This window comes from Engystomops pustulosus, chromosome 3, assembly GCF_040894005.1.
Source record: "Engystomops pustulosus chromosome 3, aEngPut4.maternal, whole genome shotgun sequence".
NCBI lineage: Eukaryota > Metazoa > Chordata > Amphibia > Anura > Leptodactylidae > Engystomops > Engystomops pustulosus.
The window spans coordinates 70895741-70908876 of NC_092413.1; the positions used below are offsets into that span (position 1 = coordinate 70895741).

Sequence of the window (13136 nt, forward strand, 5' to 3'; positions counted from 1 at the left end):
TATTTCCTGTAGTATCTTTATCTTTTCTTCCAGGTTCCAAACTGACAGAAGGAACATCTGAAGGGGTCTCGTGTGTGTCCGTGTCCATAACCGAAGGTATCGTGGATGTCAGAAGACCAAGTAGTCTCATCACTTCTCTGATCGAAGGCGTATCTTATTTGGCTGCAAGTGTCTAGTAACACCCACAGGAAGCATTTTTGTTGAGATGGCCACAGGTCTGATTTTTCTTGATTCCCCAGCCAACCGAAAAAGGAGGTTTTTAGGGTGAAGTCCAGATTTTACCCTAGGAGAAAATCGTCTAGATAAGGGACAATTTGTATTCCGTTCAAGTGCAAAAAAGCTGATTCTTCCGCCATCACTTTGGTGAACACCCTTAGGGCTGCTGACAGGCCAAAAGAAAGTGCCCAGAACTGACTATGCCGTCAATGCGCATTGCAAATCTTAGAAACTTTTGTGAATTCTCATGGATTGGAATGTGATAATATGCATCCCCATAGATTCATCTATGTTCAGCAGACAAGTAGATTATTTTATCGTTTCCATTTTGAATTTCTCGTAAAGTAGATATTGGTTCAACTGCTTCAAATTGATTATAGATCTGAATGTCCAGTTTGTTTTTTTCCCTCAAGAACATTGAAGAGTAAAATCCTCTCTTTTCCTGTTCTTGTGGAACCCTAAATAATACATTCTTGTTCAACAGGGATGAGACTTGACTTCCGGGGCGGCACCCGATGGCAGCATGCAGGTGAGTGTACAGGTGAGCTCCTCCGGCCAAGTCTGAGGTGGGGAGATGTGAGGAGAGAGGACGCCGATGCTACGATTCGATGTCGGAACAGGGATGTGTAAGTAATGCTGAGACCCTGAAGGTGATGCCGGCGAGTGACAGAGAAAACAGCTGTCATGCCAATGGGATTACACAGTGAAGATTTTGGACGCATAGGGCCCGAGAGGCTGAAAGAGCGGTGCCTTGATGGAGTGGCAAATGATGGGATTAGAAGACCCTGTGGTTTATCCTCTGGCTGTATGTCTCCTGCCAACAACACACTACAATTCCTACAAGGGAGACCGGGTGATCCAATGAGTGGATGAATAGAATTTTTTTTTTTCATTTTTTGTCTGGCTTGGCAGGTATTTTGCTAGTATTAAAACCAGGGGCAGTATCCCTTATATCTGGAACGGAATTGGAATACGCAGTCATCTCCACAGAAAATTTGCTTTCTTTTTTTATATATAATGCTGTGACTGTGCGATTATAACTCTGACCCCGTGGGTATTTCTACACTCGTCGGCCACTTTATTAGGTACACCTGTCCAACTGCTTGTTAACACTTAATTTCTAATTAGCAAATCACATGGCTTTGAATGTGGCATGGTTGTTGGTGCCAGAAGGGCTGGTCTGAGTATTTCAGAAACTGCTGATCTACTGGGATTTTCACGCACAACCATCTCTAGGGTTTACAGAGAATGGTCCGAAAAAGAAAAAACATCCAGTGAGCGGCAGTTCTGTGGGCGGAAATGCCTCGTTGAAGCCAGAGGTCAGAGGAGAATGGGCAGACTGGTTTGAGATGATAGAAAGGCAACAGTGACTCAAACCGCCACCCGTTACAACCAAGGTAGGCAGAAGAGCATCTCTGAACGCACAGTACGTCGAACTTTGAGGCAGATGGGCTACAGCAGCAGAAGACCACACCGGGTGCCACTCCTTTCAGCTAAGAACAAGAAACTGAGGCTACAATTTGCACAAGCTCATCGAAATTGGACAGTAGCAGATTGGAAAAACGTTGCCTGGTCTGATGAGTCTCGATTTCTGCTGCGACATTCGGATAGTAAGGTCAGAATTTGGCGTCAACAACATGAAAGCATGGATCCATCCTGCCTTGTATCAACGGTTCAGGCTGGTGGTGGTGGTGTCATGGTGTGGGGAATATTTTCTTGGCACTCTTTGGGCCCCTTGGTACCAATTGAGCATCATTGCAACGCCACAGCCTACCTGAGTATTGTTGCTAACCATGTCCATCCCTTTATGACCACAATGTACCCAACATCTGATGGCTACTTTCAGCAGGATAATGCGCCATGTCAAAAAGCTGGAATCATCTCAGATTGGTTTCTTGAACATGACAATGAGTTCACTGTACTCAAATGGCCTCCACAGTCACCAGATCTCAATCCAATAGAGCATCTTTGGGATGTGGTGGAACGGGAGATTCGCATCATGGATGTGCAGCCGACAAATCTGCGGCAACTGTGTGATGCCATCATGTCAATATGGACCAAAATCTCTGAGGAATGCTTCCAGCACCTTGTTGAATCTATGCCATGAAGAATTGAGGCAGTTCTGAAGGCAAAAGGGGGTCCAACCCGTTACTAGCATGGTGTACCTAATAAAGTGGTAATTGTGAAATTACAATTCTACCAAATACCTGCAATAGGTCATCGGACAATGCACCTATCAATGGAAAGTTTTTTGTGTATATAAAGTTGTGACTATGGGATTTTAATTCCTATTCAGTTCGCACACCTGTGCGGCGCTTGGCACCGATTGGGGTGTGTGAAATCGAAAACGTATATGTTTTGACCAAACAACCGCATCATGTTATGAGATTGAACGCATCTGCCATGAGGATCTGAGATTCTGAAAGACCTGTGACCGGTTGGGTTTTCAGGAGTAAAGATAAAACTATTGAAAAAATATCTATGCAGGAAACCACATGGATACGTTTTAGTACAAATAACTGAGGGAGAACTGTATAATCTAGGTGATAGGTTGGTTTAGTCCTTAGGTGATCATTTTGAGAACAAAGGCAGAGGTGTAGTGTGAACTAAGTTCTAGCAGGGAAGATAGAAAGACTTGTGGGTCAAACATTTCCGGTATTTTTGTCCTCCCTTGTTCTGCTGATGCCTAATTCCTATCCTGTTGACACACCTGTGTGGTGCTTGAGAGGCACCGATTTGTGTGTGTGAAATTGCAAACTTATATGTTTTGACCTAATACCCGTAACAGGTTATGTGATTGAATGCCTCTGGCATGAGGGTCTGTGATTCTGAAAGACCTGTGACTGGTTGGGTTTTGAGGAGTAAAGACTGGTCCAGTCCTTAGGTGATAGTTTTGTGAACAAGGGCAGATGTGTAGTGTGAATTGAGTCCTAGCAGGGAAGATAGAAAGACTTGTGGGTGAAACTTATTTGGTATTTTTTTGTGCTTCCTTGTTCTGCGGATGCCTTTACTTACTCAGAGACCTGTCCTTTCTCTGACCGCCTCTCCCTCGCATAGGGATGTTTTTTTTTGTCTCCCTCCTCTCTCACTATTCCTATTCCATTTAAGAAAAATGACATTTCTAGAAGAGAATCAACAAAGATATCCCCTGAAAAGAAAGATGTAACAAAAATGAAAAGAGAAGAGTGGGGGGCAGAACAGGAGGAGAACCCCCAGGAAGCAATTAATGTAAAAGAACTGGCTGAAGCTGTAGCGAAAGAGATATTACCAACTTTATACAGCGCATGCAGAAAGTAAATGCTGAACTGAATGAGCATAGGGATAAGATTGACTATTTGTAGCATAAACTCATAACAATGGAGGACGAAGTAGAGAATTTACATGCTCAACTACAGAAGATGCAGAGAGAAAAGAAACAGATTCGGGACAAAGTGATAGACCTAGAGAATAGGTGGAGACAGAATAATATACAAGTGATCGGCGTTCCAGAGTCAGTCGCAGTAGAAGAGCTTAAAAATATTATTGTGAAAGATTCTGGGTATGAAGAGAGAAATAAGAGTGGAGAGAGCTCATAGATTTGCACCAAAAAAGACGGATGAATCGGAGGGGACTAAACCTAGAGTGGTGATTGCAAAAATTCTTGATTTTCAAGATAAATAAAAGAGACCTGAGTTGGGAAAATGAAAAACCCTTAATATTCCCTGACTAGGCAGCAGAAACAAGCATGAAGAGGAAACAGTTTGGTATCCTATGTGGAAAACTCCATAAAAAGGGTGTGAAGTTCCATTTACAAGCTCCTGCCGTCCTGAAGATCTTTGGAGAAGATGGAAGCATAAAAACTTTGTGTAAAAGAAGCAGAGGAGTTCTGCAAAAATGTTTGAAGATTGAGGAGGGAGATAAGGAGACCAACAAACGTGGTAGATGATGAGGATAATTGCTCCCATTCGTGTCAAAAATTATTTTTTCATTATTTCAGAGAATTCCAGAGAATTGGAGCAACTCGGGAGAAGTCCTGGAGATGTGCATGAGAGGTTCGAATTAAGTTAGAGATTAATCTAATGTCACTGGCAGATCGAAGAGCATGGGAAGGGCAATAGACTGAGATGATAGAAGAGAGGGAGGTGTAGCATTATTCAGAGCTTTGTGGATTAGGGTTATTATTTTAAAGTGACTACAGAAGGAGACAGGCAGCCAGTACAATGATTGGCACAAACTGGAGGCATCGATGTAGCGTTTGGCTACAAGCCTGGCTGCTGCATTAAGACGAGATTGAAGAGAGAGTTTAGCGAGCGGAAGACCGATTAGTAGGGAGTTACAGTAGTCTAGTCGAGAGTGAATAAGTGCAACAATGAACATTTTAGAAGTTTCAAATGTCAGAATTAAATAGGTCTAGAATTAATTAATGACTCTGGACTGGACCGAGCAAGGCCACAGGAGAGAAAGCATGCAGCAATAATATCAATAGATGCGGAAAAAGCTTTTGCCCTGGCTCAAAAAGTTAATGATAAAGGTGAATTGGCTATTTTATAAAGCAATTGATACAATGTATAGTGAACCACAGGCACAAGTGGTGACACAGGAAAATTTCAAAGAGATTTAATTTAGGTAGACGTACACGCCAAGGGTGTCCACTCTCACCGTTGTATTGAATCTCACTATAGACCAGTGGTTCTCAACCTGTGGGTCGGGACCCCAGCAGGGGTCGAACGACCAAAACCGGGGGTTGCCTAAAGCCATCGGAGCCGCAATTTTACAGTGTTTTTACTGCGAGTTGCATAGTTTGGGGTCACCACAGCATGAGGAACTGTATTGCGGGGTCACAGCATTAGAAAGGTTGAGAACCACTGCTATAGACCCTCTATCTAGGACAGTGATGGCGAACCTATGACACGCGTGTCAGCACTGACACGCGTAGTCATTTTTGCTGACACGCGGCCGCCCAGCGCCCGCTGTCCGCCCCCCTCCCTGTGTAATGTGCTACCCCTATGTTAATGTCCCGCTCCCGTCCTTGTGTTTCTGTCCCTGTGCAATGTGCTCCCCCTGTGTTAATGTCCCTGTGTAATGTGCTGCCCCTGTGTTAATGTCCCGCCCTCGTCCCTGTGTTTCTGCCCCCTGCTTACTTGTCCGGCGCCGCGTTGGTCCGCCCACCTTCTGCAACTCCTCCGGCTCCTCCAGGCTGCAATGCGCGCTGCTCGTCACGTGCCTGACGCGACCTGACGTCAGGTCACTTCAGTCACGTGACCCGAGGCGCGCGGTGCAACCTGGAGGAGCCGAGCCGCCTGCAGTACAGCTACAGGGAAGAAGACATCACTGGGTAAGTATGTAAGTTTATTATTATATTATATTTAAAGGGAGGGCACTAGGAGTATTTTAGTAGTAAAGGGAGGCCGCTAGGGGTAATTTAGTAGTAAAGGGAGGCCGCTAGGGGTAATTTAGTAGTAAAGGGAGGCCACTAGGGGTATTTTAGTAGTAAAGGGAGGCCGCTAGGGGTATTTTAGTAGTAAAGGGAGGCCGCTAGGGGTATTTTAGTAGTAAAGGGAGGCCGCTAGGGGTATTTTAGTAGTAAAGGGAGGCCGCTAGGGGTATTTTAGTAGTAAAGGGAGGGCGCTAGGGGTATTTTAGTAGTAAAGGGAGGGCGCTAGGGGTATTTTAGTAGTAAAGGGAGGGCGCTAGGGGTATTTTAGTAGTAAAGGGAGGGCGCTAGGGGTATTTTAGTAGTAAAGGGAGGCCGCTAGGGGTAATTTAGTAGTAAAGGGAGGCCGCTAGGGGTATTTTAATAGTAAAGGGAGGCCGCTAGGGGTATTTTAGTAGTAAAGGGAGGCCGCTAGGGGTATTTTAGTAGTAAAGGGAGGCCGCTAGGGGTATTTTAGTAGTAAAGGGAGGCCGCTAGGGGTATTTTAATAGTAAAGGGAGGCCGCTAGGGGTATTTTAGTAGTAAAGGGAGGCCGCTAGGGGTATTTTAGTAGTAAAGGGAGGTCGCTAGGGGTATTTTAGTAGTAAAGGGAGGCCTCTAGGGGTATTTTAGTAGTAAAGGGAGGCCGCTAGGGGTATTTTAGTAGTAAAGGGAGGCCGCTAGGGGTATTTTAGTAGTAAAGGGAGGCCGCTAGGGGTATTTTAGTAGTAAAGGGAGGGCGCTAGGGGTATTTTAATAGTAAAGGGAGGGCGCTAGGGGTATTTTAGTAGTAAAGGGAGGGCGCTAGGGGTATTTTAGTAGTAAAGGGAGGGCGCTAGGGGTATTTTAGTAGTAAAGGGAGGCCGCTAGGGGTAATTTAGTAGTAAAGGGAGGCCGCTAGGGGTATTTTAATAGTAAAGGGAGGCCGCTAGGGGTATTTTAGTAGTAAAGGGAGGCCGCTAGGGGTATTTTAGTAGTAAAGGGAGGCCGCTAGGGGTATTTTAATAGTAAAGGGAGGCCGCTAGGGGTATTTTAATAGTAAAGGGAGGCCGCTAGGGGTATTTTAGTAGTAAAGGGAGGCCGCTAGGGGTATTTTAGTAGTAAAGGAAGGCTGCTAGGGGTATTTTAGTAGTAAAGGGAGGCCGCTAGGGGTATTTTAGTAGTAAAGGGAGGCCGCTAGGGGTATTTTAGTAGTAAAGGGAGGCCGCTAGGGGTATTTTAGTAGTAAAGGGAGGCCGCTAGGGGTATTTTAGTAGTAAAGGGAGGCCGCTAGGGGTATTTTAGTAGTAAAGGGAGGCCGCTAGGGGTATTTTAGTAGTAAAGGGAGGCCGCTAGGGGTATTTTAGTAGTAAAGGGAGGCCGCTAGGGGTATTTTAGTAGTAAAGGGAGGCCGCTGCTGGACATGTTATTAATAAGGGGAGGCCGCTGCTGGACATGTTATTACAAAATTAGGTTTTTCCTAAAGGTGACACAGCACCCGAGTTATGCTCGTTTTTTTGGCGAATTTTGACACACCTAGCTCAAAAGGTTGCCCATCACTGATCTAGGAGGATCCACCAGGGATAAATTTGGGAAAAAGACATCTGAAATTATTTTATTTGCAGACAACTTGGTATTATTTGTAAAAACTGTGAAGAAGGAAATACAGGGGGTTCTAGAGTTTTTGGAAAAATATGAAATGTCATCAGGGTATAGAGTTAACACTCACAAAACACAAGTGTTGTTATTAGATGGAAATGAAGATACAGAGTGGAATAAGAGCTGGGGATTGAACACAGTGAAATAGAAGTTTAAATATTTAGGTATTTGGTTAGGTAGGGATAGTTCAGTGGTATATGGGTTTAATTATGTTCCCTTAATCAAGAAAATTAGTAAAGATATAAGTAAATGGATGGTAAAGATATAGGTAAATGGATGGAACTACCACTGTCTTTGTTTGGAGGGAAAAATTTGATAAAGATGGTGCTATTTCCAAGATTGATGTATACTATGCAATATCTTCCCCTCCTATTAAAACATGTGGATATTAGGAAAGTAAACGGTCACTTTCAGAAATTAATGTGGAATAGAAAATAAGCAAGAGTAGCTTGGAAGTATATGCATAAATCACAAGGGCTGGGTGGGCTCCCCTCCCCAATTTGAGTATAACATTGCATGTATAGCTTAGTTTGTGGCCCAATAGGTCAACGGGCAGGAAGTATTAGTGGATCGAATGGCAGAGGAGAGCTTAGTAGATCCCATCTCATTAAATTCATTTATGCAAGAGGAAACAGCAAATCTGAGCTCCATATTACTGAGACACACAAGAGTGGTATGGAAAATATCACGTAGAAGGTTCGGCCTGCCAGTGGAGATATCGGAATTCCTGACCATCCGTGAAGTGTTGGAGAAGGAATGGAAGGGGCCCAGGAATTGGATAAAGGAATGGGAATAAAACAGATTTTCTAAAATATCAGATATATTCAATAATGAAAAAAGGAAATTAAAATCCTTTAATCAGATAAAAATAGGACATAAAATAGTAGACTCTCTTTTTTGTACTACTTACAGATAGGGGGAATATTGGGAAAGAGTGAAAATATGAGTGAAAGTCAAAGACAATTTTTGAAACTCTTAACGGGCAGGAACGGCTATCCGTCCATAGCATGAATAAGAAAAGGTATTAGCCAGAAAGAAAATGTGTTTCAGGGAAGGATAGCAAAAAAATGGAAGGAAGAGATTGGCACTGAATTAACGAGAGAGAAGGTGGGAAGAAGATAGTTAAAGGGATGGAGACATACACAGTAAACCACCGCATCTGAGATGCTGAGAGAGTTCCAGTGGAGCATAGGAAATAGGGCACATTGGGCCATTAACAAGCCATTCCTAAGTACATTTCTGGAGTATAGGAACAAATCTGGAAAACCAAAGCAGATCTCACAAATTGTTTGTGGCACTGTCAAGCAACGAAAAATGTATGGAAACTAACATCCCCGTTTATCGAGTTTGTACTGGGGGAATATGTGGAGATCGATGTGTGGAGGGGCATTTTTCAGTATTATGATGGAAGTATCAATGGGCAGAAGAGGGAGTTGGTGGACTTACTGATAATGGTGGTCAAAAAGATATTGCTGCCAGAATGGCTCTCCACACACCCACCTACATTAATACAGTTGCGGAGAAAGTGGAAAGAATTTCTGTATTTTCAGTGGGTAGAAAAGAACTATGAATATAAAAAGAACAAACCAACAAAGTATAAATTAGTTTGGCTCCCATTCTTTAGAAATGAGTCCTTGTATATTTGCATGGACAGGAAACACTTTTGACTTTTCTCCTAATTCCTGAAACAGAAAGCGGTTCTACTGGAATAGGATCTAAGGGAATAGGATCCATTGTTCTGAGGGTATCCTCCGTTAAGGCTGTGAAAGAAGTAGAAAGTTTGAGAGATTCCTTCCGTTTCCCCACTGCTTCACCAACTTCATCTTTGATGAATTTTTTAAACATGGTAAATGGAGATTCATCAAACTCTGTATATATTTGGAACATAAAGCCTTCTTATTTGAGGATGAAAGCGATTTCTTTCAAATCCCGCACTTCAGTCACCGAAATGTATAAAAAGACACAATGTAGGCCTATTGTTATCTTCCATAGACATATACAGTATATGCATGTAAGTGTATAGATACATACACACACACACACACACACAACATACACGCATAAAATACATTTTTTTTTCCGCCATCCCTATAAGGAGGAGGGACATACCTGGGCAAGGGCTTGAGAGGGCTCTACAGACCTGCTGGCATCGCCTACTGGCACAGACATTCTGCCTGGAAGTCAGTATAACAACAAACACCTTACCTAGAACATTTCAAATGTGGTGTGTGACGTCATTGCATATCCTCAACTTCCAGTCCGATGTGTTCCACTGCGGAACACAGACGCCTTCCATAAGGTAGGCACACCTGGGACCCCAAGCCAAGGAATCTTTTGTAGGGAGGTATTGCCCTATACCTCCCTGATCTGTAATCTGCTGCCCGTGGCAAGCCCCCACAGGAATACTGTTGTCTGCACGCACTGCCCAGGCCTGCCCTCCAGGAAGGACTCCCGGGGAGGGAGGACGAGCCCCCTGTGACTCCACTCCCTGAGGAAGGCCGACAACCCCGGAGTCCAGTAGGAAATTTGCTTCTAAGGAGCTTTTGAGGTGTGAAGTAATTAAAACTGAATAAGTAACCACCAACATACAATGCGATGGCTCATATGTAACTCTACATATCATCATCAGAAAAGAAAATATTGAAAAACCTGTTGCCAAATGTGGCCACAACATGTGAATAGGATTTTTGGCAATGTCACACATTATCAAGTAGTACCATTACAATTGTAACACTACCTGTTGATCATCAAGTGACGCTGTGCTCCAGATGCAAAGCTCATTTCCATTTAATGGGAAAGCGCAAAACTGGTGAGTACATGCCAGCTGTACATGGGAAAGAGGAGAAGTGGATGCTGCAGATCGCACCTCAAAAACCATATTGGAGGATCCAAGCCCTTCAAAGCCAGATGTGTTGTTCATTATTTTCATCAATACAACCTGCAAATATGTGTAAAGAAACAGACAGCAAATTATAATCCATTATAGAATAGAATTGTGTAACAGCACAAGTCTAAAGCTGAGTTTTCCATCACATTTTCAACCTCCCTTCAGTGAATTTGTTAGAAAACAGGATACGGGTCATGGAAAGGAAAAGCAGGTAGAATTTGACACTGATTTTTTTGGAGAAAAAGATCTTTATTTAAAGGAAATCAAAATAAAGTATGAATAAACCACCGACATTTACTCATAAATACAGGCACTGCGGATGTGGTAATCAACTTATATTTGTTATCCATGGCCTCCTTCCATCGATAATCTACCTTTAAAATGATGCAAATGAGCCTGAAGAGCAACTGGGGTAGTTACCACAGACTCTTCATGCTATAGATTCACACCTCTCTCACCTCTCCCCTTCTGTCTGATGTAATCTCACTGGAAATTTCAGCACACAGTGGGAAGCGGAAGTACACTGTAACAGCCTGTAAATCTGCAGCATATGAGGGGCTCTGGTAACACCCCCAGGAGCCCTTCAGGTGCATTATCATACATTTAAAAGTTAATTTCAGGAGGAAAGAGGCTATGGATAACAAATACTAGATTACCACAATCACAATGCCTGGCTGTTTGAGTAATAGAAAGTACCAAAAAAAGAGAGAGTGTGTCATAAGGCAAAAATGTAGCACAAAATAGAAAAATCTATGGATTACACATATAACGTACAAGGAAAACTCTACCCCTGGGGAAGTCTCCTAAAGGAGACGGAACGCGTGGGAAGCCCTCCACCCCCTCCACTACCATTCTGCCGCTTTACAGACGGACTCATGCTGACTGGAACGCTGTGGTCCTGTGTGTAATGTATCATGGCATATTTAAGACCTTACCGACCTTTTGTATTGCACATGTAGATTGGTTATACTTACTTTTTGACATCCTTTGAATAAGTCAGAGCACACAGTCAGGCGCTTATATCTGATATTGGCATTGGTATTATCTCTTGTGAGAGGGGGTGTTGTTGGTTTATACCTACCAGCATAACCAACATTGTGTTTCATACATGTACTTGGTACATTTTTAAATGATTTTATTACTGAGTTTTCCTTGTACGTTATATGTGTAACCCAATAAAGATTTTTCTATTTTTTGCCTTATGACACACTCTCTTTTTTTGGTACTTTCTATAGTTGTTTATGGTTTGTTGGCACTTGCTACATTTTATTGGGCTGTGCAAGGTTCTTGTTGTGATTGTTATTGGCTGTATGAGTAAGTGTCCCTGGTTTATCATTCTTGATTTTGATGGTAGATTTCCTTTAAAATCCACTGTGTGAACTAGGTCTCATATGGCTAGAAGTTGATAACTAGCTCTGTAATGCTTTGTAGCAACTGTTTCATCAGGGGCGTAAATAGTAGAGGCTGGGCCCCAAAGCAGACTTCTGAATGGGACCTCCCCTTTAAAAAATAAATAAATAAAAAATACATATTTGTCTATGAAACAATTTCACACATTTATATACATACAGCATATAAACATCACATACAAAAAAATGCAGACATACAGTATTTACACACACCAAATAGCTCAAATGCTGGGGCCCCATGACACTTTGGGCTCCATAGCAGCTGCTATGTAGTTACGCACCTGTGTTCCATAAAAAATGTCATGCTTTTTCTGTGAAGTATTAGTATGACCACTTTTTCTCCATTTTGCAACATATAAAAATTTCATAAAAAGTGGATTGAAAATGTTATCTCATCTCACAAAAAATGTCACCACACACAGCTCCATACACTGAAGTATGAAAAAGTTATTAGAGCCAAAAATGGCAAAATGAAGAATGGCACAAATGCAATTTTTCTACTTTTTTCATGCTTCCCAGTACATGGCATGGAATATTAAATACTGTCACTAAGCAGTGTAATTTGTTACTCAGAAAATGCCCTCACAAAGCTCTGTACTCAGGAATATAAAAAATTTATAGATCTTTGAAGGTGGGGAGTTAAAAATGCAAATGCAAAAACAAAAAGGGCCTGATCATTAAGAGGTTAATAGGAAAGTCTAAAACAAAATCAGAAAAAAAAAGTCGAATGGCCTCCCTGAGGTAAAAAAGTACAAGAGATCTGTCCTGGATTATTCCAAAAGGGTTCATAAAGATTTTTGGATGTTTTCAGCGGTTTTTGGTGGTAGAAAGGGCCCATTGAATTCCATTGCATAAACCCCCATCAGGCGCAGCTCCGAGAGCTGCATTGGTAAAAGAAATCATCCATTGTCCTGAATGAACACCTTGAACACTCAACTCCAGAGAGCCAAGAAGAGGCTTTTAGAAGCGGAGCTGAAATATGCTTTATTATTGTTTCCCCTTTAAACTGCAGATCATTTACAAAGATAATCAATGTTTTTTACCTCACTGGAGGAAGCTTCCAAATGGCTACATCAGAAAGGCCTGTAATAGTTAACTTGTGTATGTAAACCTGGGCTTATAAGTAATTTAAGAATATGGTGGAGGGGGACACGGTTCACTGACGGTATTATTATATTTTGAGGGGGATTAGGTGGGTTGGAGGTAGGGGTAGGATGGCTTTGGGCTTGTTTGAGAGACTTGTGGAATACGGCATGGAAACGGGTCATAGGTGGGGGCCCGCTGGTGAGGGGTGAGGGGTGCGGGGGCGTTTTGCTGGGGGTTTTTTTCTTTCCTTTTAAATGTCAAAAGGAAGTTAGAATATTGACTTGGAACATTAGGGGATCTAGTTAAAGAGTAAAACGTTGTCAGATCTTTGATGTTATGCACAGACAACTGACAGCTATTGTGTGCCTTATGGATACCCATTTGACTGAAGAACGTGTAACTCGATTTAAGAGGAGTTGGATTGGTGCTGGGTTTCACTCTTTGGGCAATAATTTTTCAAGGGGGGTATCGGTTCTTATCCATAAGGATATAGATGTTATTGATTGTA

General features: G+C 42.5%; 1 protein-coding gene across 7 annotated transcripts in view; it reads right to left on the reverse strand.

Moving 5' to 3' along the window:
* WDR27 (WD repeat domain 27) overlaps positions 1 to 13136 on the reverse strand; it is a 314696-nt gene that overhangs the window by 297364 nt on the left and 4196 nt on the right. For all 7 annotated transcript variants that reach the window (XR_011854091.1, XR_011854090.1, XR_011854089.1 and 4 more), the window contains exon 2: positions 9984 to 10184. Coding sequence is in view for 2 of the 7 variants with exons in the window: in XM_072141007.1 (XP_071997108.1) it covers positions 9984 to 10175 (192 nt within the window). In the remaining 5 variants the exon portion in view is untranslated. The remainder of the gene's footprint in view (positions 1 to 9983; positions 10185 to 13136) is intronic.